Consider the following 26,811-nt stretch of genomic DNA (forward strand, 5'->3'; position numbering starts at 1 on the left):
TTTTAGTTGTGGAATGTGGGATCTAGTTCCCTGATCAGGGATCAAACCCAGGCTCCCTGCACCTGGAGCGGGAGTCCTAAACTGCTAGACCACCAGGGAAGTCCCGACTTCTTTGTCTTTCAATACCAAATATTAGACCAGCAGGGTCTGGTCATTTTAGAGACTTCTTCAAATGGCTAGGAATCAGGTTATAGGATTCTGGTTCTGTATTCAAACAAAAGAAAGTAAAATATTATAATATGATTCTTATTGATGATTATTTGAATCATGTAATTTTTTATTTAAAATCTGGTACCCTGTCATAGGGAGAAGCATGCAGCTGATAAGAGCAATCATTGGTAATTTAATGATTTAATCTGTAGACTGTATTAATATGATGCTTGATAACCTGTGTTTTTTAAAAATGTCTAATTTCTCTTTGGCACAAATAGTATTTTTCTTTTATAAAGAAAATAGCTTTGGATTTTAGAGTTCACTTATTTCATCCTGAATTTGGATACTTTTAAGGCACCCTGGCCTTGGTATAATCAAACCTTTCCTAACAAACTGACAGTGACTGCTTCCTTTATTCAAAGCTAGCTCTGTACTTTTGTTAGTATGTGAACATTTTTACTTTAATTCATTTTTACGAGATTGCAGAGATTTGACCTGCTAATTTATCTGTAACAGGCCATAAAAACAACAAAATACGTACATTTGGAGGAGGGGCTCTGGTTACAAATTTAAAGTTTATCAACTTTTGAAAATTCTAAATGTCCTTTGAACTTTGGTTTCCTAGAAATATGTCTGTCAGCTCTAAAGTGTGTGTTCTGAAGAAAATCTGCCATTTACAGATGAGTTTGTTTGTTTTCTTCCTTCAGGGGAAAATAGTTCATCAGAGTTTAAATATTATGAATTCCTTCTCACAGAAGGTAAAGATCCAACAAATACGATCTTTGTCAGAAGATGTACGATTTTACTACAAACGATTACGGGGCAATAAGGAAGATTTGGAGCCAGGGAAAAAATCAAAGGTTTGAAAATGTTATATTTGCAAAAATTCCCATCCATTAGTACTTTGGCATTGTGACCTTCTGTGGATTTGGGATTCATGGTTCTCCTGTGCCTCTTTATAGATTGCAAACATTTATTTTGATCCTGGACTGCAGTGTGGGGATCATTGCTATGTTGGCTTGCCTTTTCTGTCCAAATGTAAGTTATCTTGCCGTTCTCTCTCATGCCCTTCCTTCACTCCCTCCCCAGAATACTCTTTAATAAAAGGCGGCCACTTTTAAGGCCCATCCCTATCTCTTGATGCTATGGGAGTCATTTGAAGGGCTGAGTATGTCATACCATTTGTCTCCTTGGTTTAGCTGAACCCAAAGTACAGCCTGGTATAGCCATGCAGGAGGATGCTTGGGATGCCGACTGGGATTTGCATCAAAGCCTGTTCAAAGGATGGATGGGAATAAAGGAAAATTCAGGTCATAAGTAAGTGGTTTTGCTTCATTTAAGTATTTGAGCTATCTTTACCAGTATGAAACATGACTTTCTAAAGTTATTCTTATATTAGGTTATTTTATTTCCCTGTAGGTAAGAAAATATGCCTGATCTTCAGGAAGCATCTTGAATTGCCATTGTAGTTGTATATTTCTCAGAAGTATGCACACTACCATTTTTGTCTTTTTTCCAGTGTTCTAGATGCTTCCTTAAAGTCAAAGGAGCTCGATGAAGTTGTCCTTGTGTAGGATAACTTGTTTACCTTAGACACATCCATTTGCATAAGAAAGAAAGTTTCTGCCTACCACTGACCTCTGTGAAAGGCTAGGAAAACGCTTTCTAGGTTTAACCTCACAGGAGGAGGAGTGTCTCTGCCCCTCCTGAAAAGAACTGCTTCCTCCCTTTCCAGAGCTGAGCTGTTAGGGGTGCATGGCCCGTTCACATGGGCTCAACCTTATGTCTGTGGCAGGTAGAAAATGTCCCAGCGACGAATCAGTACCGCATCTGGATTCAAAAGCAAAGACACACTTATGTGGCAGTATAGAAATTTGATCTTTCTGTGTACTTCAGAAGAGGATTTGACTAGCAAACTGATGAAAACTGTTCTTCTCCATTGGCTGATTTGAAATGTATCTGTCAGTATCATCAAGATCTTCCAATTTATAGTACTGTAAGATTTTCAAGCCATGAATGATTAAATCTGCAGGTTTCTATTTATCTGAACTATCTTCTCTGAAAGGTTCTCTTAAGGCAAAAGAGAGTTAAATTTTAACTTTAAAATGGTTAAAATTAGGACAGAGACGACTTCTAAAGAACTCACTAAGAGAACACTAATTCAAACACTCCTTGGTCCTCTACAGTTCCATAGCAGGCATTGTAAGGTACAGGTCGCCTCCACAGTTTAACATCCAATTATGAATAAATAACTTGCAGTGCTGCCCTAGGTTCATCTGCCAAGGAACCTCTTCACGCCCCGCCCCCTGAAACCCCTGCTTTCCTCTCTGTGAGCCTAGTGTTTCACTCCTAAAGACCCAGGCTCCCTGCCTGCCCTGTGCCACTGTGTCCCAGTTGCACAGTGAATGTGGCATTTTCCCTGCCCCTGCCTTTGTCTTACTTTCTCAGCGTGAATGTTACAGAGAATTCGTTACTCGTCATACAAAACCGGTACTCTCACCAGTATTAGGGTGTCATAATTCAGTAGTCTTATAGGATAAAACAGGCTTCAGTGTTTGTGCCCAGGCACCTTAGCCCCATTTATAATATTGTTTCCTTAGGGAATGTGCTCTGAGTTCTTAACCGCTGGCTTATAAATACTCATAAGTAGGGAAATAGTCAAATGAGGCCCTGAAAATTGCTCTTAACTATATATGTCTGGACAGAATCCTCATATGTGTTACCTCTTCAACTGATGTCTTCATTGTGTATCAGGATTTTGTTTTGTTTTTTATCTCAAGTGGGGAAAAAGCCATATGCCAAGCAGTGCACTGCCTTCTTATTAGTTCTACTGAAAACATTTGCCTGCTGTTGGTGTCTGGATCTTTCCACTAAACATGCAAGATCCTTTAGGATCCCCATACCGTCATGTTATCTGAATATTCCTGCCTTTTCCCTTTCAAATTCAGTATGAAAACAATACTGTACAGGTGATCAGTGATACTTTGGCAGCCCTTTGTGCCAAAATAGAGGCATCTTCATACATGTCTCTATGAAAAGCATACTTAAATATTAGAGCAAGTAAAATTTCTCAAATACACAAGTCTAATAGAATTTCCTATATTCAGAAAACTCAAATATTTCATTTTGTTACAGTGACTTACAAATTGTTTTTCTAGATTGAGCGCTATATTTGAAGTAAATACAGACCTTCAAAAAAACATACTGTCAAAAATCACTGCCGAGCTCTCCTGGCCTTCCGTCCTCAGCTCACCCCATCACATGAGGTTTCCCCTTACTAATACAAACTGCTCTTCAGTAAGTATTCAGAGTGACATCAGTTCTGGGAAATCTGTAATAGGGTTATGAAGTATCTGCTCTTTTTTTTTTTTAATTAATATCTTTATTGAAGTATAATTACTTTCCAATGTTGTGTTAGTTTCTGCTGTATAACAAAGTGAATCAGCTATACATATACATGTATCCCCGTATCCCCTCCCTCTTGCGTCTCCCTCCCACCCTCCCTATCCCACCCCTCTAGGTGTTCACAAAGCACCGAGCTGATCTCCCTGTGCTATATGCAGCTGCTTCCCACTAGCTATCTGTTTTACATTTGGTAGTGTATATATGTCCATGCCACTCTCTCACTTCATCCCAGCTTACCCTCCACCCCCCCCACCCTCCCTGTGTCCTCAAGTCCATTCTCTACATCTGCGTCTTTTTTCCTGTCCTGCCCTTAGGTTCATCAGAACCATTTCTATTTTTTTGGATTCCATGTATATGTGTTAGCATACGGTATTTGTTTTTCTCTTTCTGACTTACTTCACTCTGTATGACAGACTCTAGGTCCATCCACCTCACTGTAAATAACTCAGTTTCGTTTCTTTTTATGGCCGAGTAATATTCCATTGTATATATGTGCCACATCTTCCTTATCCATTCATCTGTCAGTGGACACTTAGGTTGCCTGCATGTCCCGGCTCTTTTAACGGTGGCAGTCTTTCACGTACTGTGTCTTTACTTTGTTTAAGGAAGAAGAGATTACGTTAGAAAATCCTGCAGATGCGCCTGTCTACATTCAGTTTATTCCTCTGGCCTTATATTCCAACCCTTCCGTCTTTGTAGATAAGTTAATATCAAGGTAGGCATTGCTGGTAGATTATCAGAATGTTTTCATATTAGCAGTGAATTATTATTTTACACATTTAAAACTTTATTTCAGCTCATACAGTAATAGATTGGGCTTAGAGAAATTCTGCATCTGTAATTGAAGTTGAGAGAAGGTTCTGGGGAGAGAGATGGATATTATATTAAACATCTAGAAAAGCTCCCAGTTTAAGACAAGAAAAGAATAATATAGAACTCCTTCCTAAAATCTTATAAAGAGGAAGCAAGTGGTGGAGCCTTTCAAATATTTTAGTTTTAAAAAGTGAACAAAATATTAACTGTAAGTTGTAGCTGTTTTTTGAAGGCTGTTAATCTGATAACATCGATCTCAAAGTCTGCCAAAAGATAAGCACAACCTTAGTGTTTGTAAAACCCCTTTAATTACGACGCTGTTTACAAAGAAACGTGTGTACATTTTTTAATTTCAGGTTTAACTTAAGTAAGGTGGCAAAGATAGATTTAAGAACACTAGAATTCCAAGTCTTCAGAAACAGTGTAAGTATTCAGACTTCATTCTACGATATGATCAATGCAAATGTGAAAGAAAAATATTAACCATCCTTAAATTGGTTGAAGGGCAAGTTACTGGAGAAGTCAGAACAGTCTAGTAATTATTTTAGAGGCAAAAAGCCCCGGAAGAATGGGTGGGATTTAGATTGCCATGAGGCACCCTGGATAGAAGGTCCTGTTTGTGGGCATTAAGCATTAAGCTCATGAAGGTTCGTAATAATGTCTGCCAGAACTTCTGAGATTAGTAGATAAGGTGTATACTGATAGATAATGTTTGTTTTTTATTAAGCCTCAAAACATTGAGCTTGGTCATTTAAATTTTTATTTTGGATACTTTCTAATAAGATTGTAAGCTCCGTGAAGGCCAGACCCACGGCTAGCTGTATTCATACTCAGCGCGATAGTGAGCATAGTTATAACTCAACAAGTATTTTTAAACTAATAAATGTATACATAAACTGGTTTGTTCTAGGACCAAATATTCTCTATCATACAGGCCGGGCTGAGCAGCCACTAACCACTCATGATTATATAAGAACTGAATGTGTAGGATCTGTGTCAGTCAGGAAATTAGCACTGGGAACTAAAGCCACCTGCAAACTGGCCCAAGTCTCTTGGCCTAGATGCCCTTCCCAGCCACTCTCATCCAGCCTTAAACAGCCTGTTCACACCAGCCCTGATGGCTGTGGAGCGTGCACTGATTCGGCTCTCTGGCTCTCCCTGAATCTTTGTTTGCAAGCACGTTAGTGGTGTTTTTTGTTTTCTTTTTGACGTATGGTAGGTACCTTGTTTCCCAGTTCTGGATATAAGTTCCTTGAGGGCTTGTCTTCTACTTATATGGTTTCCTTCCCACATTTATAATACGAAGGGTGTTGAGTGAATGAGAGTAGGAATCTAGTTAATCCTCCATCATCTGAATTACTTTGAGTGAAAACAGTAAATGACCACCTCCTTTCTCTCCTTTTGCTGAGCTCTTTTTCTGAGCACGGTCCCAGTCTGTCAAGTAGCCACGGGATGCCTTCCTGCCATGCTGTGGCTTTGCTGCTTCCCATTTGGAATAAGGGAGGTTGGCTCCTAGAATAACCATGGCTTTGTACCTACTAACTTGGTCACCTCGACCAAGTAAACAAACCTTTCCAAACTTCAACTTCTTCACTTGTAAGTGAAGTTAATAATTTGTATATTACAAAGTTTTTGAACAGGTTAAACAGACCAACATGGAAGCCCTTAGATGGGTTGCTTGGGACATAGGAAGCCCTCAATGAATGTTGACTGGATGAGTCAGTCTGTGGCTCACCAGGTGGGAAAGAAAGGCAATACGAAGGTTTTCAGTATTTCATGAGCACCTACTATGTATCAGCATTGTATCACTGTATGTGTATAGTGTATCATATATATCACTATATCATATATATATCATATATATCACTGTATCATATGTATCACTATAATCAACAGGTGCATTCACATTTATAATTTCATGTAATCATTACAATAGCCAGGCTGAGCTATTACTAACCACCCTAAGAATAAGTATTTCCCTTGTTCTGTTGGTGGTAGAAAAACAAAGCTCAGAGAGAGGAAGTAACTTGCCCAAGTTCCTACCTGTGATAACTGGCAGGGCCAAATTCAAATCTAGTTCTCTCAGAGTCCAGAACCCTTGCCCATACTTTCGTGACACATGGTCATTACTGTTAGGAATCACTAATTAACCTGTCCAACTAGATGTTTTGTAGTTCTTGAAGGATTTGTGTCCTTTCCCATAGCTTTGTGTTTTAATGTATAAGGCATAAATTAGCCAAACCTTTATGGAATTGTTTTTATGTCTATTTTTAAGTAAATCTTATATAAGAAAGTAAGAGAAAGAAATTTTCTCTTTAAAAAGAGAAAGTAATTTTCAATGTTGTATTTTTATTTTCTGCTGAGTAATAGGTAGAATACTAGACTGAAATTTAGATAGTCTCATATTCTAGTCCATGCCCTTCTCTTGGAATCTTTTTTACTTTGCTTTTTCCATCCATAAAGTACCAACATAATAAGTTCAAGGCTATCTAGACCTCAAATATCTAGAAAGCTCAGTAACCAGAAATTCCTTTCACTCTGCTTTTATAAGAGAGGAAATACTCATGAGAAGTACATGACCTATATTTACCTTTTTTTATCTTACCAAATCTTTAGTGGTACCTACAAGGTGTAGGTACTGTGAGAGATAGGAAGATGAATAAGAATACTCTAGACCTCAGGAATTCATTCTAAATAAGAAATGCTAGAGGAGGTCTTAGGGTGAGCTTAGGATAAATTCTATCACAGTCCTCTACAGTGCTATAAAACTGTGGATCTCAGAATATTTGGTCTCAGCATTCCTTTACAGTCTGAACAATAATTAAGGGTTTCTACATTATCTCAATTTTTAAAAATTATTAAGGACTCCAAAGAGGTTTTTTGTTTATGTGGTTTACATCTATAAATATTTAACATATTAGAAATTAAAACTGAGAGATCATTAAAATATTGGTTTAATTCATTTAAAATTATAAAATAATAATAAGCCCATTCTATTTGACATAGGTAATATAAAAATGAAAAAATAGATATATATATTTTTTAAGAACCATTTTGCAATAAGAGTAGATTGTTTTACAGAGCCCTTCAATGGCTCTCTGACTTAATATACAGATAGATTCTCCTGTCTGCTTCTGCATTCGGTCTCTTATGGTACATCGTTTTTGATGAAGTATATGATAAATATCTGACCTGACCTGACACATTCATATAGTTGCAGAAAGGAGTGTCTTAATTGCTTTTTCAGTTATCATAACACCATGCACCAGTCATTCGGAAAACACTGGTTCACTAAGATATGGAGAGCTTCCAAATGTTGACACAGTTCACTCTGCAGTATCCAGAAAATCATACCCATCCTTACAACCACTAACCTCATCAGGGTGCTCTTTAACTGTCGGCTCTAAAGCTCACAGGGCCAAAACTCTAAATTTTGCTCAAACACTCAAATCTTACCATTGGCAGCAAATGCTTCAGTTGTTTCCTTAAAGGAACAGATGCACTTCATTTTTGTAAAAATGTCTACTAACTACTCCAGTCTGAATAACCGTATATTGACTGTCAATCGTTTTTTCAAATATAAATGGTGTTGTGGAGGCAGGAACTAGTTCAGTTGGCATCTGAAACAATAGCTCTTCCAGACAGCATGGTCCAGTATGCTGCAAGGGGTGCTGCGTGCGTACTCCATTTGATCACATGGTGTTGAAAAGGTACGTGCTCAGTAAATAGCCTCACCCGCCACAGAACAGACAGCAGAAACAAGAAGAACTACAGTCCTGCAGCCTGTGGAATGAAAACCACATTCACAGAAAGACAGGCAAAATGAAAAGGCAGAGGACTATGTACCAGATGAAAGAACAAGATAAAACCCCAGAAAAACAACTAAATGAAGTGGAGATAGGCAACCTTCCAGAAAAAGAATTCAGAATAATGGTAGTGAAGATGATCCAGGACCTTGGAAAAAGAATGGAGGCAAAGATCGAGAAGATGCAAGAAATGTTTAACAAAGACCTAGAAGAATTAAAGAATAAACAAAAAGAGATGAACAGCACAATAACTGATATGAAAATTACACTAGAAGGAATCAGTAGCAGAATAACTGAGGCAGAAGAATGGATAAGTGTCCTGGAAGACAGAATGGTGGATTTCACTGCTAGAGAACAGAATAAAGAAAAAAGAATGAAAAGAAATGAAGACAGCCTGAGAGAACTCTGGGACAACATTAAACACAACAACATTCACATTATAGGCGTCCCAGAAGGAGAAGAGAGACAGAAAGGACCTGAGAAAATAGTTGAAGAGATTATAGTTGAAAACATCCCTAACATGGGAAAGGAAATAGCCACCCAAGTCCAGGAAGTGCAGAGAGTCCCAGGCAGGATAAACCCAAGGAGACACATGCCGAGACACATAGTAATTAAATTGACAAAAATTAAAGACATAGAAAAATTATTAAAAGCAACAAGGGAAAAACAACAATTAACATACAAGGGAACTCCCATAAGGTTAACAGCTGATTTCTCAGCAGAAACTCTGCAAGCCAGAAGGGAGTGGCATGATATATTTAAAGTGATGAAAGGAAGGAACCTACAACCAAGATTACTCTATATCCAGCAAGGATCTCATTCAGATTCGATGGAGAAATCAAAAGCTTTACAGACAAGCAAAAGCTAAGAGAATTCAGCACCACCAAACCAGCTCTACAACAAAGGCTAAAGGAACTTCTCTAAGTGGGAAACACAAGAGAAGAAAAGGACCTACAAAAACAAACCCAAGACAATTAAGAAAATGGTAATAGGAACATCCATATTGATAATCACCTTAAATGTGAATGGATTAAATGCTCCAAACAAAAGACACACGCTCAGGCTTCCCTGGTGGCGCAGTGGTTGAGAGTCGGCCTGCTGATGCAGAGGACACGGGTTCGTGCCCCGATCCAGGAAGATCCCGCATGCCATGGAGCGGCTGGGCCCGTGAGCCATGGCCGCTGAGCCTGCGCGTCCGGAGCCTGTGCTCCGCAACGGGAGAGGCCACAACAGTGAGAGGCCCACGTACCGCAAAAAAAAAAAAAAAAAAAAAAAACGAAAGACACACACTCACTGAATGAATACAAAAACAAGACCCATATATATGCTGTCTACAAGAGACCCACTTCAGACCTAGGGACACATACAGACTGAAAGTGAGGGGATGGAAAAACATATTCCATGCAAATGGAAATCAAAAGAAAGCTGGAGTAGCAATACTCATATCAGATAAAATAGACTTTAAAATAAAGAATGTTACAAGAGAAAAGGAAGAACACTACATAGTGATCAAGAGATCAATCCAAGAAGAAGATATAACAATTATAAATATATATGCACCCAACATAGGAGCACCTCAATACATAAGGCAACTGCTAACAGCTATAAAAGAGGAAATCGACAGTAACACAGTAATAGCAGGGGACTTTAACACCTCACTTACACCAATGGACAGGTCATCCAGACAGAAAATTAATAAGGAAACACAAGCTTTAAATGACACAATAGACCAGATAGATCTAATTGATATTTATAGGACATTGCATCTGAAAACAGCAGATTACACTTTCTTCCTAAGTGCACACCGAACATTCTCCAGGATAGATCACATCTTAGGTCACAAATCAAGCCTCGGTAAATTTAAGAAAATTAAAATCACATCAAGCATCTTTTCCAACCACAACACTATGAGATTAGAAATAAATTACAGAGAAAAAAATGTAAAAAACACAAACACATGGAGGCTAAACAACATGTTACTAAATAACCAAGAGATCACTGAAGAAATCAAAGAGGAAATCAAAAAATACCTAGAGACAAATGACAAAACACAGTGATCCAAAAACAAAAAAAGGCATGTGCTCAAGGGTTGAGATTTAATAAGATTAATATTTATTACTGTTTAATCAGTAACAGTTTTGGGTTTTTTTTTTTTTTAACTGCAAGTGCATGGCAGTGAGGAAGACAGTGGCTACTAGGGAAGTTTGATGCCACTGCCTTGCTTCTAGCTAAAGGGTCAGCAGTTTTTCCCACCATTGCTTTTGCTGACCATCAGTGCAAAGGTCAACACAGTGAAAAAGGCAAAGAATGTCTGTCGGTGTTCTGAAAATAGTTTTGACACCTAAAAAGACCTCTGAGATCCCCAGGAGTCCATGAATCCCTTTTTAAGAACCACCACTACAACAATTACTGAGAATTATTGAGGGCCTTAGTGATATCCCAGAGGCATTACAACATCCTGAAGTATTTTCCAAGTCATCAGAGTTTAAATTAGTTGTTTTGGCGAATATATGTATAATGTATAACGTGTTCATCAATTACTCAGAATAGTTCATTTAAAAGGGAACCTATTTACCAACCCTTTTGGAGCAGTCAAAAGATTGTTGTCCTAGTAGACATGGACAGAGAAGAATTTTCGATGTAGGAAAAAGTATTTGCCTCAGAAGTGAGAATTGAAAAGTGTGCTTCACAAAGTCTATTGAGTATGAAGTCATGTTTGTAGAATCATGCTGTTGAAGTAGATAGGTCTGTATATAGTAGATAAATCATACAAAATGCACTCTCCTTTCACAAGTTAGCAGAGCCATGTAGAGCCATGGACATTTATACCCAAGTATTACCAACCCTTCCCCCCAAAAAGTATAAGATTAACGTTACTTGAAATCAGAACAGTGTAACCTTATATGTGAACTATGATTTTTTTAAAAATAAAAAACAAATGTTTTTTAATTTTATCTGTAACTGTCAGGAAGTCATATTTTGATTATTAAACTAAGCTATTACTTGAACTTTAAATCAGCAAGTGTTTATGAAACAGTAATTATGGGCTTAGCTTTCAAAATAAAATTCAAAGATAGCTTGATATGAATTGGAAATATTTTTACAAATAAAATGATGCAACCTTAAGATCCTCCAGCTGATATCTGTCTGAGGGGAGGGGCAGAAAAACAGTGACTGAAAGTGGGGACAGCACCAGTAGGACTTCGGGGTGCTGGGTGTTCGGTACACAGCTGTTTGCTTTGTGCTAAAACACTGAGCTACTCATCTCTTAGGTTTGTGTCCTTTTCTGTTTTTGTGTCATGTTTCAAAACTTTTAAAGTTAAAAATAAAAAGATCTGTACACAAAAACAAGTGCTTAGTACAAACATGAAGACTTCGGTGACCTGGGGAACAAAGCCCTTTCTGGGACTTAATGCAGAATATAAAGTGTCATCATTGGTTGCCCAGCTCTGCTTGCCAGCCATCCAGCCTCTAAATGATCAGGGATAAAATTGTTTATATAGTTGATCACTTCGAGAAACTAATACTGGGCTGTGGATGGGGTAAAGGGAAAAAAACTTTTCCAGAGAATATACTAATGACTCCTGCTTGTTTACCCAATGATTCAAGGCTCATCCACTGCAGAGTTCAACGGGATTTACAGAGGGCCTCTCCCGACATTTAATTTTAAACCTAATTTTAAAACCTGGAGAAAAGAAATCTGTCAAAGTAAAGTTTACTCCAATTCACAATAGAACTGTTTCTTCCCTAATCATAATCAGGTATGTTCTGTGATTTAAGTGTGGGTTGACTTTTAGTACTTACGTAGAGTCCTTTCCTGATTCGTTTCAATATTAATATTTGCATTAATTTATTTCTGAAATAGGGTATTCATTTTGCCTGAAATACACACACACACACACCACGCCTCATGAAACATACCTTTGTGATATTTTTAGCTAGAAGACCTGAATACTGTCTTCCTGTACCGTGTGTGACTCTTCAAAGTGAAAAACTCTTACTCCTCTTTGTGTAAACATTTAAAATTTTTTCAAGTGCAAATGTTTCACCATTTAATTTAGTGTATTAATTTTTACATGGTTTATAAAGTAACAGTAAAAATTATAGATCAAAAGATTGTGCAAATTTAATGGGAGGAAAATCTGTGGTTCTTGTTCTTACATAGAAATAACCTGACTGTGATGGATGCTGTGATGGTCCAAGGACAAGGAACAACTGAGAACTTGAGGGTCGCAGGCAAGCTTCCAGGTCCAGGGAGCTCCTTGCGCTTTAAAATCACAGAAGCATTATTAAAAGACTGTACAGACAGTGAGTATTCCTGTCATATCCAAGGGCACAAATTTCAGCGTTTGTTGTCAACAGTAAATAATTCCAAAAACAAGAACAGTATTTCTACATGTACACATGTGTATATTAATGATGGATACTTGAGATTTTAAGAAAACACCCTGACTTGCTTTCAGAGTTGTTTGGTTTGGATCTTAAAAAATTTGAAATGTCAGTATTCATTGCATGCCTTAGATGATTTACTCTGAATGTGAAAAATAAAGCACAGTAAGTCCCCTACATATGAACCTTCAAGTTGCAGACTTTCAAAGATGCAAACATGCGTTTGCATGTCCAATCACGTAAGTTAGTTCACGTATCTGGCGCACATTGTCACGTGTGTGCGTCCTCTACAAGTGGTTGTGCCTTTGTGTACTTTACAGTACTGTATAGAGTACAGTAGTACAGTACCTTTATTTCAAGCCCAGGATGTCCAGAAGCAACCGTAAAAGCAGTGGTGATGTAGCGAGTACTGCAGCCAGCCCCAGTATGCCAGCTGTTTACTGTACTACTGTACTTTTCAGGGTACTGTGCTGTAAGATTTAAAATGTTTTATTTCTTGTGTTTGTTTGTTTTTTATGTATTATTTGTGTGAAACGTATTATAAACTTATTACAACGTGGTACTATATAGCCAATTGTGTTGGTTAGGTACCTAGGCTAACTTTGTTGGACTTACGAACAAATTGGACTTACGAACGCACTCTTGGAACTAAACTCGTTCGTATGTAGGGGACTTAGTGCAAAATTAAACTTCTGCCATCTAAAATGACTTAACAAAGTAGAATACTTCCTGATGAAATCTGGGTAATGGCTGATCTCTTTGCCCTGAGGGGCTCCGTTCATAATCTCTGGGATACATTCATAAAGAAGGTATTATCATTACTTGGACCTGGAGCACAGGATAGCAAGATTTATACTCACTCCTCATTTTTTTCCTTTAGGTTTGAAACTAAGAGAACCAAATTTCACATTGAAAAGAACATTTAAAGTAGAGAATACAGGACAACTTCAAATTCACATAGAAACCATTGAAGTCAGTGGGTACTCATGTGAGGGATATGGCTTTAAAGTTGTCAATTGTCAAGAATTTGCACTGAGTGCCAATGCCTCTAAAGACATAATCATTTTGTAAGTATTTTCTCATACGATAACAAGTCACTAACTTCTCATTAACTTTATACTGGAGTTGTTCAAACTTTATGCTAGAATTGTTTGCATACTCACAAAAAAAGGTCTTTATCCACAAATATATTCATTTGATTTTTTTCTTCACTTAATCTTTGGTTATTTCTTCATATCTTTGTTTTCAAAATTGTGAAACTCCAAAGTGGATCAGATAGTCTTAGAAACCAGTTTCAAAATTACTTTCAAGATTGTGTAGGAAACTGACTACAAATTCAGTCTCCGCAGCAGGGCAGACACCTGTGTTACACACATGCAGTTTTTCTGTGTTCTGCAGTGTATACAAAGGTGTGATATTTTGGTCAGAAGACAGTTTTAATGCCTACATCGGCAATAGTTGCAGCATATTTTAACAACTGATTACCTGTTATGTTATAAAGTTTATATAATAAAATGTAAACTTCCATCCCCTGAATGGAATGATAATTTCATGACCTTCAGTGGACACTTACTTTATAAGTAACTACATTACTCCATGTAAGGCACACACTTGGCACCTGAAGGTACCGTGAGGAATAAGACACCTTTCCTCAGCATGCAGAGCGTGTGCTTGCGGAGCGTACAGTTAACAAAATAAAAATAATATAGGGCAGAAAGCAGTGCTGCAGGCGATGAACATCAGTAGGGCTAGGGTGGTTCTCCACACACACACACACACAAAGGCAGTGGGAATGCACCGTAGGAGAAGAGTATGGATTAAATAAAGGAGGAAGGAGGAGGGAAAGGAAGGAAGCTCAGAGAATACTTTCCTAGTTAATGATCATGGGAAGCTGATTATTGTTCTCTTTTTATGTCACTTCTCCAATTATCCACAGAGTATAGTTGTTTTGGTTATTCACCTCATAGGGCGATACTTTGTCCATCTTAAAATGAGAAAGTTGAATAAAAGTATCAAACTCTAAAATTCTGTGTTCTGTTTCAAAGGCATTATATTTAAACTGTTTATGGAATATTTTTAAAAACTTTAGTCTCACTGCCATCATTCCGTTTTAGGTTTACTCCTGATTTCACAGCTTCTAGAGTTATTCGTGAACTGAAGTTTATAACAACCAGTGGCTCTGAATTCGTATTTGTATTGAATGCATCCCTTCCTTACCATATGTTAGCAACCTGTGCAGAAGCCCTGCCCAGGCCCAACTGGGAGCTGGCTCTGTACATCATCATCTCAGGAATAATGAGGTACTTGTGTATTCTTTCGAGATTAGTATTTAGGCATCACTTGACACTGTTTATCATGGGCCCACTACGTGCCAGTCACTGTTCTGAGTGCCGGGGATGCACCAACGAACAAAGCAGGCAGACCTCTCTCATCAAGCCTACATACACCAGTGGGAGCAGTCAGAACTGAACCCTTCTTGGGTGGCATATACGATAAACCAGAGTCTTTTCTACCTTTGAAATTTGTTATACAAATTAAGTACAGGTTAATTTCTTAAAGGAAAAAAACATGTATAATTTACCAGGTGGTTACTCGATTTGGGCATTTGTAATGTACTCACATAATAGTTTATTCTTCCTGAGCCATACCTAAGCAATATAAAACTGATGAGAAATGTTTTTTAAACCGTCAACATCCTCCTCTTTTTTTCAGCATATTTCTTTATGTTTTTTTAAGAATGAGATATACTCACCTCTGAATTAACTTACATAGTTACCCTGCACGTCCTTTAAGGGAAAAGAGTTGGCCTAGAGAGTTAGAAGTAAAAGAAAAGATAAGAGCTTCTTCTTCTTGGTAAAAGAAAAGCTACCCTCCAGTGTCTGTTCTGATACAAATAATTATTTCCTCCATACGAGCCTCCGTGTACGTTGGCATTCTAGAAAAGTCAGTGTGCAACCTTTCATCCATAATGCTCTTTTGTCATGTCACAGGCATTTTGTTTTTTATATCATATTGTACTTTACCAAGAAACTTGCCTTTAATGTCACATTTTGTTACTCTTGCACTCACAAATGAACCCCAATTCTCCAACTTCTGTACCCCTGCAGTGCACTGTTTCTCTTGGTAATTGGAACAGCCTATTTAGAAGCTCAAGGAATTTGGGAGCCATTTCGAAGGCGACTATCCTTTGAGGCCTCGAACCCGCCCTTTGATGTGGGAAGACCATTTGATCTCAGGAGAATCGTTGGTATTTCATCTGAAGGAAAGTATGTTCACCTGCCGGAAATAAATTCTCCAATATATAGATTTGGCCGATGTAATTCAAAGAAAAAATAAGTTTCTTCTTTTCATCTTTGCTCAGGGGGAAAAATCTTTAATACCCTGCCTATAGTGCTCTGTTACTAAGAACTCACGGCAAATGCCATGTTTTTATCATATTGATAAGGGTTAAAATATTCTCAGTTGTATCAATACCTCAATTCCTATATTGTCAGTTAGAACAGACCCAGTCCAGTTGTGGAAAGTATCCTGTTTCTTGCTGTTTTTTCCTTCAGGTAGTTCATATTTATGGTGGCTATAGTGATGAAGTAATGCTTTTAATCTTAGATCTTGTAGGTTGCTATTACTGATCTGCAGTTGGTCCTTTTTTCAGCTTGAACACACTCAGCTGTGACCCCAGTCACAGTAGGGGGTTCTGTGGAACAGGCAGTTCGGCGTCCCGACCCAGCGCAGGGAGTCATAAGCAGTGTGGCCCACCAGTCCACCCACACAGCAGTCACGGCAATAGGAACTCAGCTGACGTGGAAAACGTCAGAGCCAAAAGCAGCGCAAGTACCTCTAGCAGGACTAACGCCCAGTCGGCGAGCAAAGCCAGCGCCCTGGTCTTAGATTCACATGCCGTGGCCCAGGGTCACACAGCGGGCAGGAAGTCCAAGGGGGCAAAACAGAGCCAGCACGGCAGCCAGCACCATGCCCACAGCCCGCTGGAGCATCACTCACCACCGCCACCGCCAGTGCCTCTGCACCAGGAGCCACAGCCCGAGAGGCTGTCCCCCGCACCCCTCACACACCCGTCCCACCCAGAGCACCCCGGCAGCACACGGCACAGCTCGGAGGACTCGGACATCACCAGTCTCATCGAAGCCTTGGACAAAGACTTCGACCACCACGACTCCCCAGCCCTGGAAGTGTTTGCAGAGCAGCCGCCTTCACCACTGTCGAAAAGCAAAGGTAATCATGGGTTCTCACGGCTGGGAAAGCGTGACACGTGAGGGGAGAGCCAGCGCGTGTGTAAGGGGCTACTGTAATCGTAGTTGTGATGAGCAGCTAATTTAGTAGGTGTTCTTCTGGCCCAGGTTCATCTCTGCTCTTGGACTTCAGCTTTTCCATATCAGGATGCAGATAGAGGTACCCATTTGTCATAAAAGATATTTGTATTTCGTAGATTACTTGCCAAATTCAGGAAGTTATTGGACATCTGCCGTTTTCCTTTTCAACAGCGTGTGATTACTGTGTTACTGTGGCGGGTTGAGCTTTTTAATCGTTAAAATAATTTTAACAGAACGGAGATCATCTGCCTTTTAACTCAAAAATAGGACTTCTGCACAACCTGTGCTTTAGAGCAGGGGTTGGCGAACTACAACCCGTGGGCCGAGGCATCACCTGTTGTTGTAAAGAAGGATTTATCAGGACCCGGCCATGCTCATTCGTTCATCACGGTCCCTGGCTGCTTTTGTGCTGCAGCAGTGGCAGAGCTGAGCAGCTGCAACAGAGGCTGTAAGGTCCACAAACCAGAAAATATTTACTGTCTAGCCCTTTCCAGAAAACGTTTGCTGACCCCTGCTTTAGAGTTCTTCATGCTGTATTAGTTATCCATTTCTCAGTAACAGTTACCCCAAAACCTAGTGGCTTAAAACCCGACCATTTACTGTCTCACAGTTTCTGGGGGTCAGGCATCTGGGTGCGGCTTAGCTGGCTTCTCTGGATCTCACAGGACGGCAGTCAGGGTGTTGGCCAGCGCTGAAGCCTTTGTAAGGTTCAGCTGAAGGTGGATCTGCTTCCAGGTTCGCTCAGGTGGTTGACAGCAGGATTCAGTTCTTCACGGCCTGGTGGACTGAGGATCTGGGTTCCTTTCTGACTGTGGCCAGCCACCTCTGCATAGAGCAGCTCAAAGCCATTGTTGGCTTTACCAGAGCAAGCAAGTAGGAAGGCAAGAGAGAGAACAGGCTGGCAGGACAGAAGTCGTGGTCTTCTGTGACCTACTCTTGGAAGTGACCCCCCCATCACTTCTGCAGTGTTCTTATTAGAAGTGTGGTCCAGCCACACTCCAGGAGAGAGAGTTCCATGAGAGCATAATGTGGGGCTCCCTTCTTTGAAGTCTACGCACCACACATACATAGGCAGGCTAATTTGTAACTTCCAGAATCAAAATGTGAAAAATAGTGAATGGCTTCTGGCTATATTTCAGTTTACTTCCCTTTACAGCCTGAACATTTTTGCATCTTCCTCTCTCTCCTGTGGCAACCATGCTAATACATTACTCTAAGTCTATTTAAGTCCCTCCCTCACTGAGGTACCAAGGAGTATTTGCCTTTGGTTTGCACAGGGAATAGGGAACCTGGCAGCCCTGAGAGGCCAGAAGAAACCTGATGCCCCAGAATCCAAGAGTCTTCTTTTAGAGAATTTCTTAGTTCCAGTGATATGAAGACTAGTTCTATCTGGTCTTCTTAGAATTACTTGCATTTGGATATTTAAAACAGTAGAAAGTCTTGAATAATATTTAACTTCTTCCATAGAAATCTTTTTTTGTTGTTATCTCATTATTAATAGAGCTTACATATTTTAGGGTAATTTTTACAGTAATATTAAATGAATGCTTAAAGTTCCTTTTATAAATTAGATCAAGCTACATAATGTGTTTTTCTCCTATCGAGAGCATGAATAAAATAAACATATATTATCCCTTCTTACCACAAAGAGAGGCTCTGGCAGTCGAAGTGAGCACCTTGTTGCTTGTGTCTAAGATAGTCCTCTAACACCACCATAGGCCCGTTTTTCTTTTCAGGGCCATTCATCTAGAACTTAAAATTTAAACATGTTTTTTATTGTTCACAGTGGTCCGAGAGTCGACCTACTAAAAGCTGTGTAATGATGGAGCGTGGGTACCACATTATTAGTGATTCTTGAGCCCACAAGGAGACAATGAGTACCAGCTTCACATGAGCGGCCACCCCACTTGGTAGCCTTCCCACTGCTGCTGTGTGGAAAGAAGGAAAGAGCCAGATCTTAGTTGTGTTTTTTTTCTTCTTCAATAAGTGGTTTTATTGAAATATAACATACATGTAGAAACTCAGTCTTTTAAAAGAACTTTAAAAGTTGGGCGTTGGGGGCTTCCCGGGTGGCACAGTGGTTGAGAGTCTGCCTGCCGATGCAGGGGACACGGGTTCGTGTTCCGGTCTGGGAAGATCCCACACGCCGCGGAGCGGCTGGGCCCGTGAGCCATGGCCGCTGAGCCTGCGCGTCCGGAGCCTGTGCTCTGCAGCGGGAGAGGCCGCAACAGTGAGAGGCCCGTGTACCGCAAAAAAAAAAAAAAAAGTTGGGCGTTGATCTTGGGGTTGCAAAATAGTGATAGATGATAAAACCATAGGCTCTTAGCCAGGTGGAACCTTTATCATCTCTCTAAAGCTTACCCCAGCGCCCCTGCTAAAATAGTCTCGTGTTTACATTAAAGAACCTTCTCTTTTCAGAAGCACCCTGTTCTCTCCCCTGCCCTTCCAGTAGCTCAAAGAAATCTTCCTTGTAATGAGCTTCAGTGACGTCTGGCTTTTGGAGACTGTTCAGAAAGACCCTTCTTCATATGAACGGGGTCTTCCTGCTCTTGCCCTCTCTGGGTAGATGGCTTGCAGGCCATCCAGTCACTTCTCTAGTCATCCCAGCAGTCACTTTTCCTCCCGGGAGATGGGACCCAGAAATGCCCTCTGTTCATGGCTGCCTGAGCAGGGGCCCTACGGCTGGGCAGTCATTAGATTCTGTACTTCTGTGGCTTCTCCTCCTGTGACACACGAGTCCTGGGGACTGGACAGGGGCCATTGCTGGATTGAGGGTTAAAACCTGAGAACGCACTGAGCCTGGTGCAGCCATTTTCAGTGTCTGCATTCACTGCAGAAACAGTGGGATCTGCCGCCACCCTTGTTTCTGCCGTTGGCAGTCTGAGGGGCAGCTTTATCTCAGGTGGGGAGAAGCCGAGTGACGTGGGCTCACATTCCAGGCTCTACCTTTAGGCAGAGCCAGATCAAATCCTGGCTCTGCCACTTACTAACTGTGTGATTTGGAGAAAATTACTTCCCTGAGCCTCCGTTTGTTACCTTTAAAGTGGAGAGAATAGCTTCTACTTACATGGTAGGGGGTAGGCACTGCTGTGATTTTTAGGGCAGGAAATGGCGCTGCCATCACTAGGCTGCTGGGTTGCAGTTGGCTGTGGCACATCCCAGCGGGAATGTCTGCTTGGAGCTCGGTCTTGAGGGTTAGGAATGGGATGAGCAGAGAGCTGAGGACAGAATCCCGAGGACAAGGCCAGCAGACAGTGTGACGGGAAGCAGGTAGCAGATGTGGTCGGCACGTCCCAGCAAGGCCAGAGCAGAGGGAGAACCGAGCTCCACAGAGCCTGGAGGACCTTGGCAGGAAGAGTCTCTGTGAAGTGAGCCTAGAAGCCAGGTAACTGTGGCTTGGAGAGCACCTGGCACACCAGCCCGTTACCAGTGGCCACTTCTTGGTGTGCATGTGAGGGGCCAGTGAGTGAGGGGTGGAGGTTACTCTTTAATCTGTAGTTTCCATGTTCTTTGATTTTTAACCAAAAAAAAAAAGATGCGTATATCTTGCAGTAGTGTTTTTAGTGAAGAAAAAAAATAGGAGAACATGTTGCTTGAAAATATCTGTGGGCCAAGGACAGAAAGGGGGGTAGAGCTGAGAGCAGTGGTGTTGTCAGCGCTTCCTGACGTTCCAGACACGACCGCAAGTGCCTCGGGCACCTGGGTGATTGGCGTTGCGCTGACTCTGTTTGCAGGGGGGAAGCCCAGTCTAAGAAGGGTTACGTCAGGCAGACACAGGAGCCAAGCCCAGGCCCAACCCGAACCCTCAGCTCGCAGCTGCACGACACCACCTCCTCCACAAGGAGGAGCAGCATTTAAGTAGGTAATTGGTGCGACCCAATACCCGGAGAGGTGGGTGGGTGGGACCCAGCTCCGCAGAGTATACGAGGGCACGTGTTCCACAGGCGCGTGGACGCAGAGGGATTGGTAGCTTCTGAGGCCAAAGGGGAAGCAGTAGGGTAGAAACAGAAGGTAGAGGAAGTCTGGAATGATCAGACCTCAAATAGCTGAGATTTCTGTAGGCTGGGAGTCCATAGGACATGGGAATTGAATTTGCAGAGCAGTCTCTTGGGCAACATTGGGGACCCAGCTGAGGGTCACTGTGGCCTCCCTCACGCTTGTGCCGCTCTTCTCCGTTGACTGTACAGCCCACGGGTGAAGAGGGAACACGGGGTGGTTGGAGCCCTGCAGGGCAAGGACAGCGGAGAGACCGGGGCTGAGAACGTCGTGGGGCGTTGGCAGGAGAACAATGGGTGTGCCACGCTGTGCGGAATTAGCAGGACCTTAACACAGAAGGGGGCTCACCGACAGGGAGATTGGACAAGTCAAGGGCTGGGACTCCAATAAGTCAAGTTACAGGGATGATGGAAGCAAGGGAATGAGAGGAGACCAAGGTGTGAAGAGGAGACGTGAGGGTTTAGGGTTTGGGAGAAAAAGCAGTTCCGCACAGTAACAGGCCCTCAGGTGCAGCCTGGAAGTGAGGTGTGGGGGTGTAACGGAAGTAAAGTCCATTAGCACCAGCGAGGCCACAGACCTAGAGGTCCACCGTCCTTTATACAACACTCGAGAGCCACCTTTTTTGGAATTCAGGTTTTCAGAAAGGTATACGATGACGTGCCATGAGATTAATGAGACCATAAAAGCAGCTTCATGTCAGTTCAGTTCAGTTGTGCCACCAAAAGAGGTTTTGTTTCTAAGTGAGTTGGGGAGAAAAAGCTTTGAAAGCTTTTGGGATTTCAGAGTGACTGATAGAGATTGTCATCCCGACCTGTACCAGGCCTGGGCCTGGATGATGGGAGCTTGAGAGTCCAAGGTGTCCATGAGTCACTGCCAGGCTCCTCAGTGAACACTGGGGCTTGTGCAGGCTCCACTGTCGAGGCTGGGCAGTGTGTGTAGAGGGTCCTAGGGGTGCAGATCTGATGGGTCACCCCTCCTGCCTCTGGGCCGCCCACCAAGGGAGCAGACGGACTGGACTTAGAGCTGAAACTAAAATCCACTGTAAATGCTCCTCACTGCAAAGCAGGGCATCTGCTAGGTCCTGGTGGAGCCCGGCGCTTGGCTGGTAAGCTTTCTGCTCCCTCCTCTATTACGTGTACAGCCCCACAGGCCAAGGTAGTTAGCACTTGGAGTGAAGGCAACCTGATTCGCCCAACAAAGGCAGAGACGCTGGACGAGAGTGAGCAGAGAGAAGGGCTAGCGTAGGCTCTGGGGAAGCAGGCCCTCGGGGGTCAGCTTGCCACCAGGACAGGAAGTACGGTGGCTGCCCCTACATAGAGGAGCCCTCCCCACCCCGCCCTGGAAGAGAGGGTACTGGGTAAGTGTCTTGAGGCCTTGCTGCCCAGAGTTGAAGTCCAGGGATCAGCAATAGTGACGTAACTTGAGAGCTTTTAGAAATGTCGAATCTTGGGCCCCAACCCAGAGTGCCGAATCAGATTCTCTATTTAACGGTATCTGCAGGAGATTGGGATAACCTGTGTTGAGCCATTACAGCCCCACTCACTAGGGGAATGTAACCAGTGAATGTTTTTGGGGGGTGGTTTGGGGCTGGGCCCATCTAGTAGGTTTTTTGTTTTTGTTTTATTCAAACAGTCACAAAAAATATCATCTTCCTCATCAGTTCACTCAGTCCCATGTAATTAATTTTTTTCATCTTGATCTTTTGTTGGCACTTTTATGAGTTCATCAGTTTTCCATCAGAGTTCTGAAAATGCTTCTTCATTCAGTTCAGCAGTAGAGTCAGTTACCAGAAACCTGTGCTTGTCAGAGTCTTTGCCATGAATTCCTTGAAGATGAAACCCTTTTATAGGAACATTTCTGCAAAAGCAGCAGAGTACACCGAGAACTGTCTGTAAATGACAAAAGACTTAAAAATGACCACGGTTAAAGATTTGATGAAAGTTCATAATAATGTAATTGACAAGGAAATTTAGTTATTTTTGAGATATACATTTTAAAGTAATAACTAGAATTATGACTTATAACATTATACCAGAACATATAAGATTTTTAGGAATTTCATGTAATGTCCATCTAGTGGGTTTTTGGGCAGCTGGGAGTTGCCCTTAAAGATAGTGGAGAGAAATGCCTAAATGGGAAGACAGAAGCTATCCTTTCCCAGCATTGAGTTGTATTAAGTTTGCTCTAGAATATCCATGATATTTTATTTCTAGAATAAAGAAATCCAAAATCTAATCGGACATGATACTTCTGTGAAAACCCTAAATAACTGAACTCTGTGTGCTGCGTACGGTTATGGCTGTGCGGCCTTTTTGTCTCAGTCCCGTGTCCCTTATTCTGCTTTAGCGCCTCAGAAGGTATGTACAGCCTTCTAAGGATACAAGGAAAACTAGAACAAAAGAGAATATGGGTCTGCCCGCAAATTCATAGGTAATTCCTTTCCTGGGATAGATGTAAATCTTTTTCACTTAATAAAAATTCTTTTCTACCTTCTAGTGGGCTAAACCAGTATCTTCACTGTCTAAGCACAGAACTTAATATGACAAAATAAGACGGGAATTGCTACTGATTTTTGAAAACAATATTTACTTTAGCTTAAAGAACTCCCGAAGAGTTCCTTCATATGCACCTTTTGGTATGTTTCAGGTTATCATACTCATATTGACGTATCATTTCAGAACCAGTAGGGAGACGTAAACTTACATGACCAGTACTGACCCAAATAAATCATATGTTGGTCTGTACTGTTTATTGGCCTCACTTAGACCTTTTAACCAGGCAAAAGATGAGGAGAAAGACAGATTCCTGTCAGAATGGATGATCCTCCAGAGATTCTTCCGAACCTTCAGTCAGGTGTAACTGTCATTGCCTGGCTTAGGTCCACAGCTGCCGGGCACGGCACACGTTCAGAGAAACCATTTGCTAGTAATCGAAATGGTCTTGAAGTAATTCTTTTGGGTGGGCATTAAGTGAAACGATTTAAAGTTGGAGAGAGACAACCAAAGCAACTTGCCCCAAACTAGCGATTACAAATTCCTTTATTCGCTTCTTAGTGAAGACAAAAGAGGAACTGAGTGAGTCGGGCGTATTCTTTAAATGGATAATTCATATTTTGCCTACTTTTAAAACGATTAGTGGTAGTTTAAAGGATTAAAGCACATGTAAAACAGTGAATCAAAGACAAAGTCGTTTTCGATGTTTTATCCGTTTGTTTTTAATTATGGTGCTATCTCAACAAAAACCTAGAGTAAAGTTCGTTGTTACCATTCAGTGTTAAATTGAGCTGCAAATTTCCTGGCGGCTGAGGCCAAAGGGAAGCATCGTTATATAGTTCTCCTGCAGGAAAAGGAGGCAGGAGAGTTCATCTGAAAAACCAGACTTTGCTGGCATTGAAGTCCCGCTGAGGAATCTGAGGACACTGGGTGATAGACTGGGCGTTGTGTCTTTGTTGCAGAGAGAACGGGAATGTTCTCCACACAGATGCTTTATGTTGGCCGTGTAACGTTGAATCTTAACTCCCCACTGCATCATGCCTCACCCACACGCACAGCATCTGTGGGGCCTCTGGGGGTGTGTACAGTCACTTGTGGTTGGATTATCTCATAAGGGTCAGAGCATCCCTGTTAGGTGAAGATGCCGGACCCGTCAGCAGCAGGTGGTGTGGTGCTCCGTCACACACACTTAGCAGCCTGCCTCGTGTTCTTGTACCCTCTGAGGTTAGCTCCCAGGGGTCCTGCAGGTGGGGACAAATGGTTTTTGTCAATAAAGATTTTTGAATCCACTCAACTGTTAGGAAATATATACTTAATTAGGCCTTAAAGTAATGAAGAAACTATTTCATTCTGACCATTTTTAAGAGCATCCACCAACCGGATACTTCATTTTGAGGAGAGCTGACCCTGTCATCTCGCCGAGATGCAGTAGCTGCAGGAAGTAGCCCCTGTCGGAGTTGGGTGGCAGGGTCTCACACTCACCCACTGAGTCTGGATGAGTGCTTGTCACCTGTCAGCAGTGTGAGGTGGGTTTTGGGGCCCACTTTCTAACTTGCACCTCGTGTTTTCTCTCAGGCCTCCTACCCCAGAAGCACACACACAAGGAGCAATAAAGTACCCACTTCTCACAGTCGCCAGTTAGGCATCCATAACCTCTCCACCACCTTCCTGCCCATGATGGAACTTAGGTGGAGAAGAAGCTTATGCAGAGAGTCCAAGCGGGACTTCCTGCTTCCCCTCCAGGTCTGAAACTTCGTAACAGAACTTGTGTGTTTGGGGATGGCAGCTTGAGATAGATGGTTAGGGCTTCGGAAGGCACCCCAGGTTTACTTTTCCAGCCAGCCATGGCCAACCCTTCTTGGGGGGAAGGATCACAGGGACACCAGGCCTCTTCTTACCCCCTGGAGTCAGGACATGAAGACCTGGGCAAGAAAGCTTGTCACATAAGAGCACTGGCCAGCCTCTCATGGTCATTGTCATACCCTTAGCAGGCTTATCTTCTAATTTCTAGTTCATTGTTGATGATTAGAATTTAACCTGTCAAATGACTTTCCTCACTTTCTCTAATTTGGGCATTCAAATTATGTATCTCTAGAAGTGTCAGTAGCCTAGGAGCCAGAGATTATGTACAGAAAAAAATTTTTCAGTGGTAGCTATGTTAAAAAGAAGTTTGTGTGTTCATGGATTGCAAAAAGCAGCCAGTTTTCTAAAGTATGTCAAAAGCCATAAAGAAAATAATGCACGTGTGTCCTTTGAAAACCAGTAAGCTCATATCTGGAGATTTAACATCAGGAGATGACCTTACATACCTCATGTTTTATAATAGTGGAAATTGGAAACTAAGTGTCTAAGAACAGGGGATTTGTAATTAATGCAGCCTGTCATTTAAGGTAATTATGCCTGGAGTGTCTGTGTTATAAGAAGGACAGGAGATCATTGTCAACTTCCCTGAACTATGTTCCTTTTGTTTGTTTTTCAGTGAGTGGAACAGGGTGGCCCAGTGGGTCAGTTGTGAGGTAGACATTTGTAAATCTCCCATTTTTCACGGACAGACAAGAGGTTAGAATGAGAGATCCAGTCTTTGGCATGTCAAGAAAAAAGTTGGAATAGAGTTTGGAAGGGTGGCTTTCAGGCCAAATGGACCTATTATTTGCAAAAGAAAAAAAATGTGTTTAGCTTCTTAGAAGTAGACAACACTTGATGTGTTCTGAAGGATTAATGTACTTGGCGAGGATTAGTACCCACGCCATGAACATGCCATGACTTGGTCGCATGTGACCTCTTGGGGACTTTGTGCTTTTAAATTTCAGTGAGACATACACTTTTTTTTTTTTTTTTTTTTTTTTTACTTTTAAGGTAATTATAGATTTACATGCAGTTGCAAATACTAATGCAGAGAGATCCCTTGTACCTTTTACCCAATTTCGCCCAATAACATGTTGCAAAACTGCAGTACAGCATCACAACCAGGATACTGAGTTTGATGCAGTCAAGACACAGGGATCCCTTATGGGCCCTTTTCTAGCCACACCCGCTTCCCTCCCACTCTCCCCCTCCCCCCAGCCTAAACCCCAGAGGAGGTTTAATCATTTCTCCAGCCTTATAATTTTGTCACTTCAAGAGTGTTACGTAAATGGAGTGAAGCGTGATTCTGGAGTGAAACCTGAGTAAGTTGTCATGAAGGATTGAGATGGAGAAGCTTCTGGACTTGGGGCAGCAAGTCTCAGAGCAGGTCATGCTGTTGGTGTATTTCACTGTTCAGAAAGGCCCAAAACTCACTTCTGCGGCCCAGCAGACACTGGCTCTGAGCACTTGCTGCATGCTGAGCCTCGGAAGGCACTGAGGATGGAGAGCTCAGTGCGGCCTAATCTCTGCCCTTTAGGTGCTAAGACTGTACAAGGAATAGAGCCTAGGGGTGAGTGTTGATCG

At 41.7% G+C, this 26,811-nt stretch overlaps 1 protein-coding gene across 1 annotated transcript in view; it reads left to right on the forward strand.

Annotated features, from left to right (window-relative positions):
* Positions 1 to 26,811, forward strand: part of TMEM131 (transmembrane protein 131) — a 201,414-nt gene that overhangs the window by 147,102 nt on the left and 27,501 nt on the right. The window contains exons 20-31 of the mRNA XM_065891409.1: positions 861 to 1,013; positions 1,116 to 1,191; positions 1,353 to 1,470; positions 3,312 to 3,450; positions 4,164 to 4,273; positions 4,728 to 4,794; positions 11,787 to 11,938; positions 12,343 to 12,485; positions 13,447 to 13,633; positions 14,681 to 14,866; positions 15,674 to 15,832; positions 16,219 to 16,796. Coding sequence (XP_065747481.1) covers positions 861 to 1,013; positions 1,116 to 1,191; positions 1,353 to 1,470; positions 3,312 to 3,450; positions 4,164 to 4,273; positions 4,728 to 4,794; positions 11,787 to 11,938; positions 12,343 to 12,485; positions 13,447 to 13,633; positions 14,681 to 14,866; positions 15,674 to 15,832; positions 16,219 to 16,796 — 2,068 coding nt within the window. The remainder of the gene's footprint in view (positions 1 to 860; positions 1,014 to 1,115; positions 1,192 to 1,352; positions 1,471 to 3,311; positions 3,451 to 4,163; positions 4,274 to 4,727; positions 4,795 to 11,786; positions 11,939 to 12,342; positions 12,486 to 13,446; positions 13,634 to 14,680; positions 14,867 to 15,673; positions 15,833 to 16,218; positions 16,797 to 26,811) is intronic.

The sequence above is a fragment of the Phocoena phocoena genome, chromosome 14 (genome assembly GCF_963924675.1).
Source record: "Phocoena phocoena chromosome 14, mPhoPho1.1, whole genome shotgun sequence".
Lineage (NCBI taxonomy): Eukaryota > Metazoa > Chordata > Mammalia > Artiodactyla > Phocoenidae > Phocoena > Phocoena phocoena.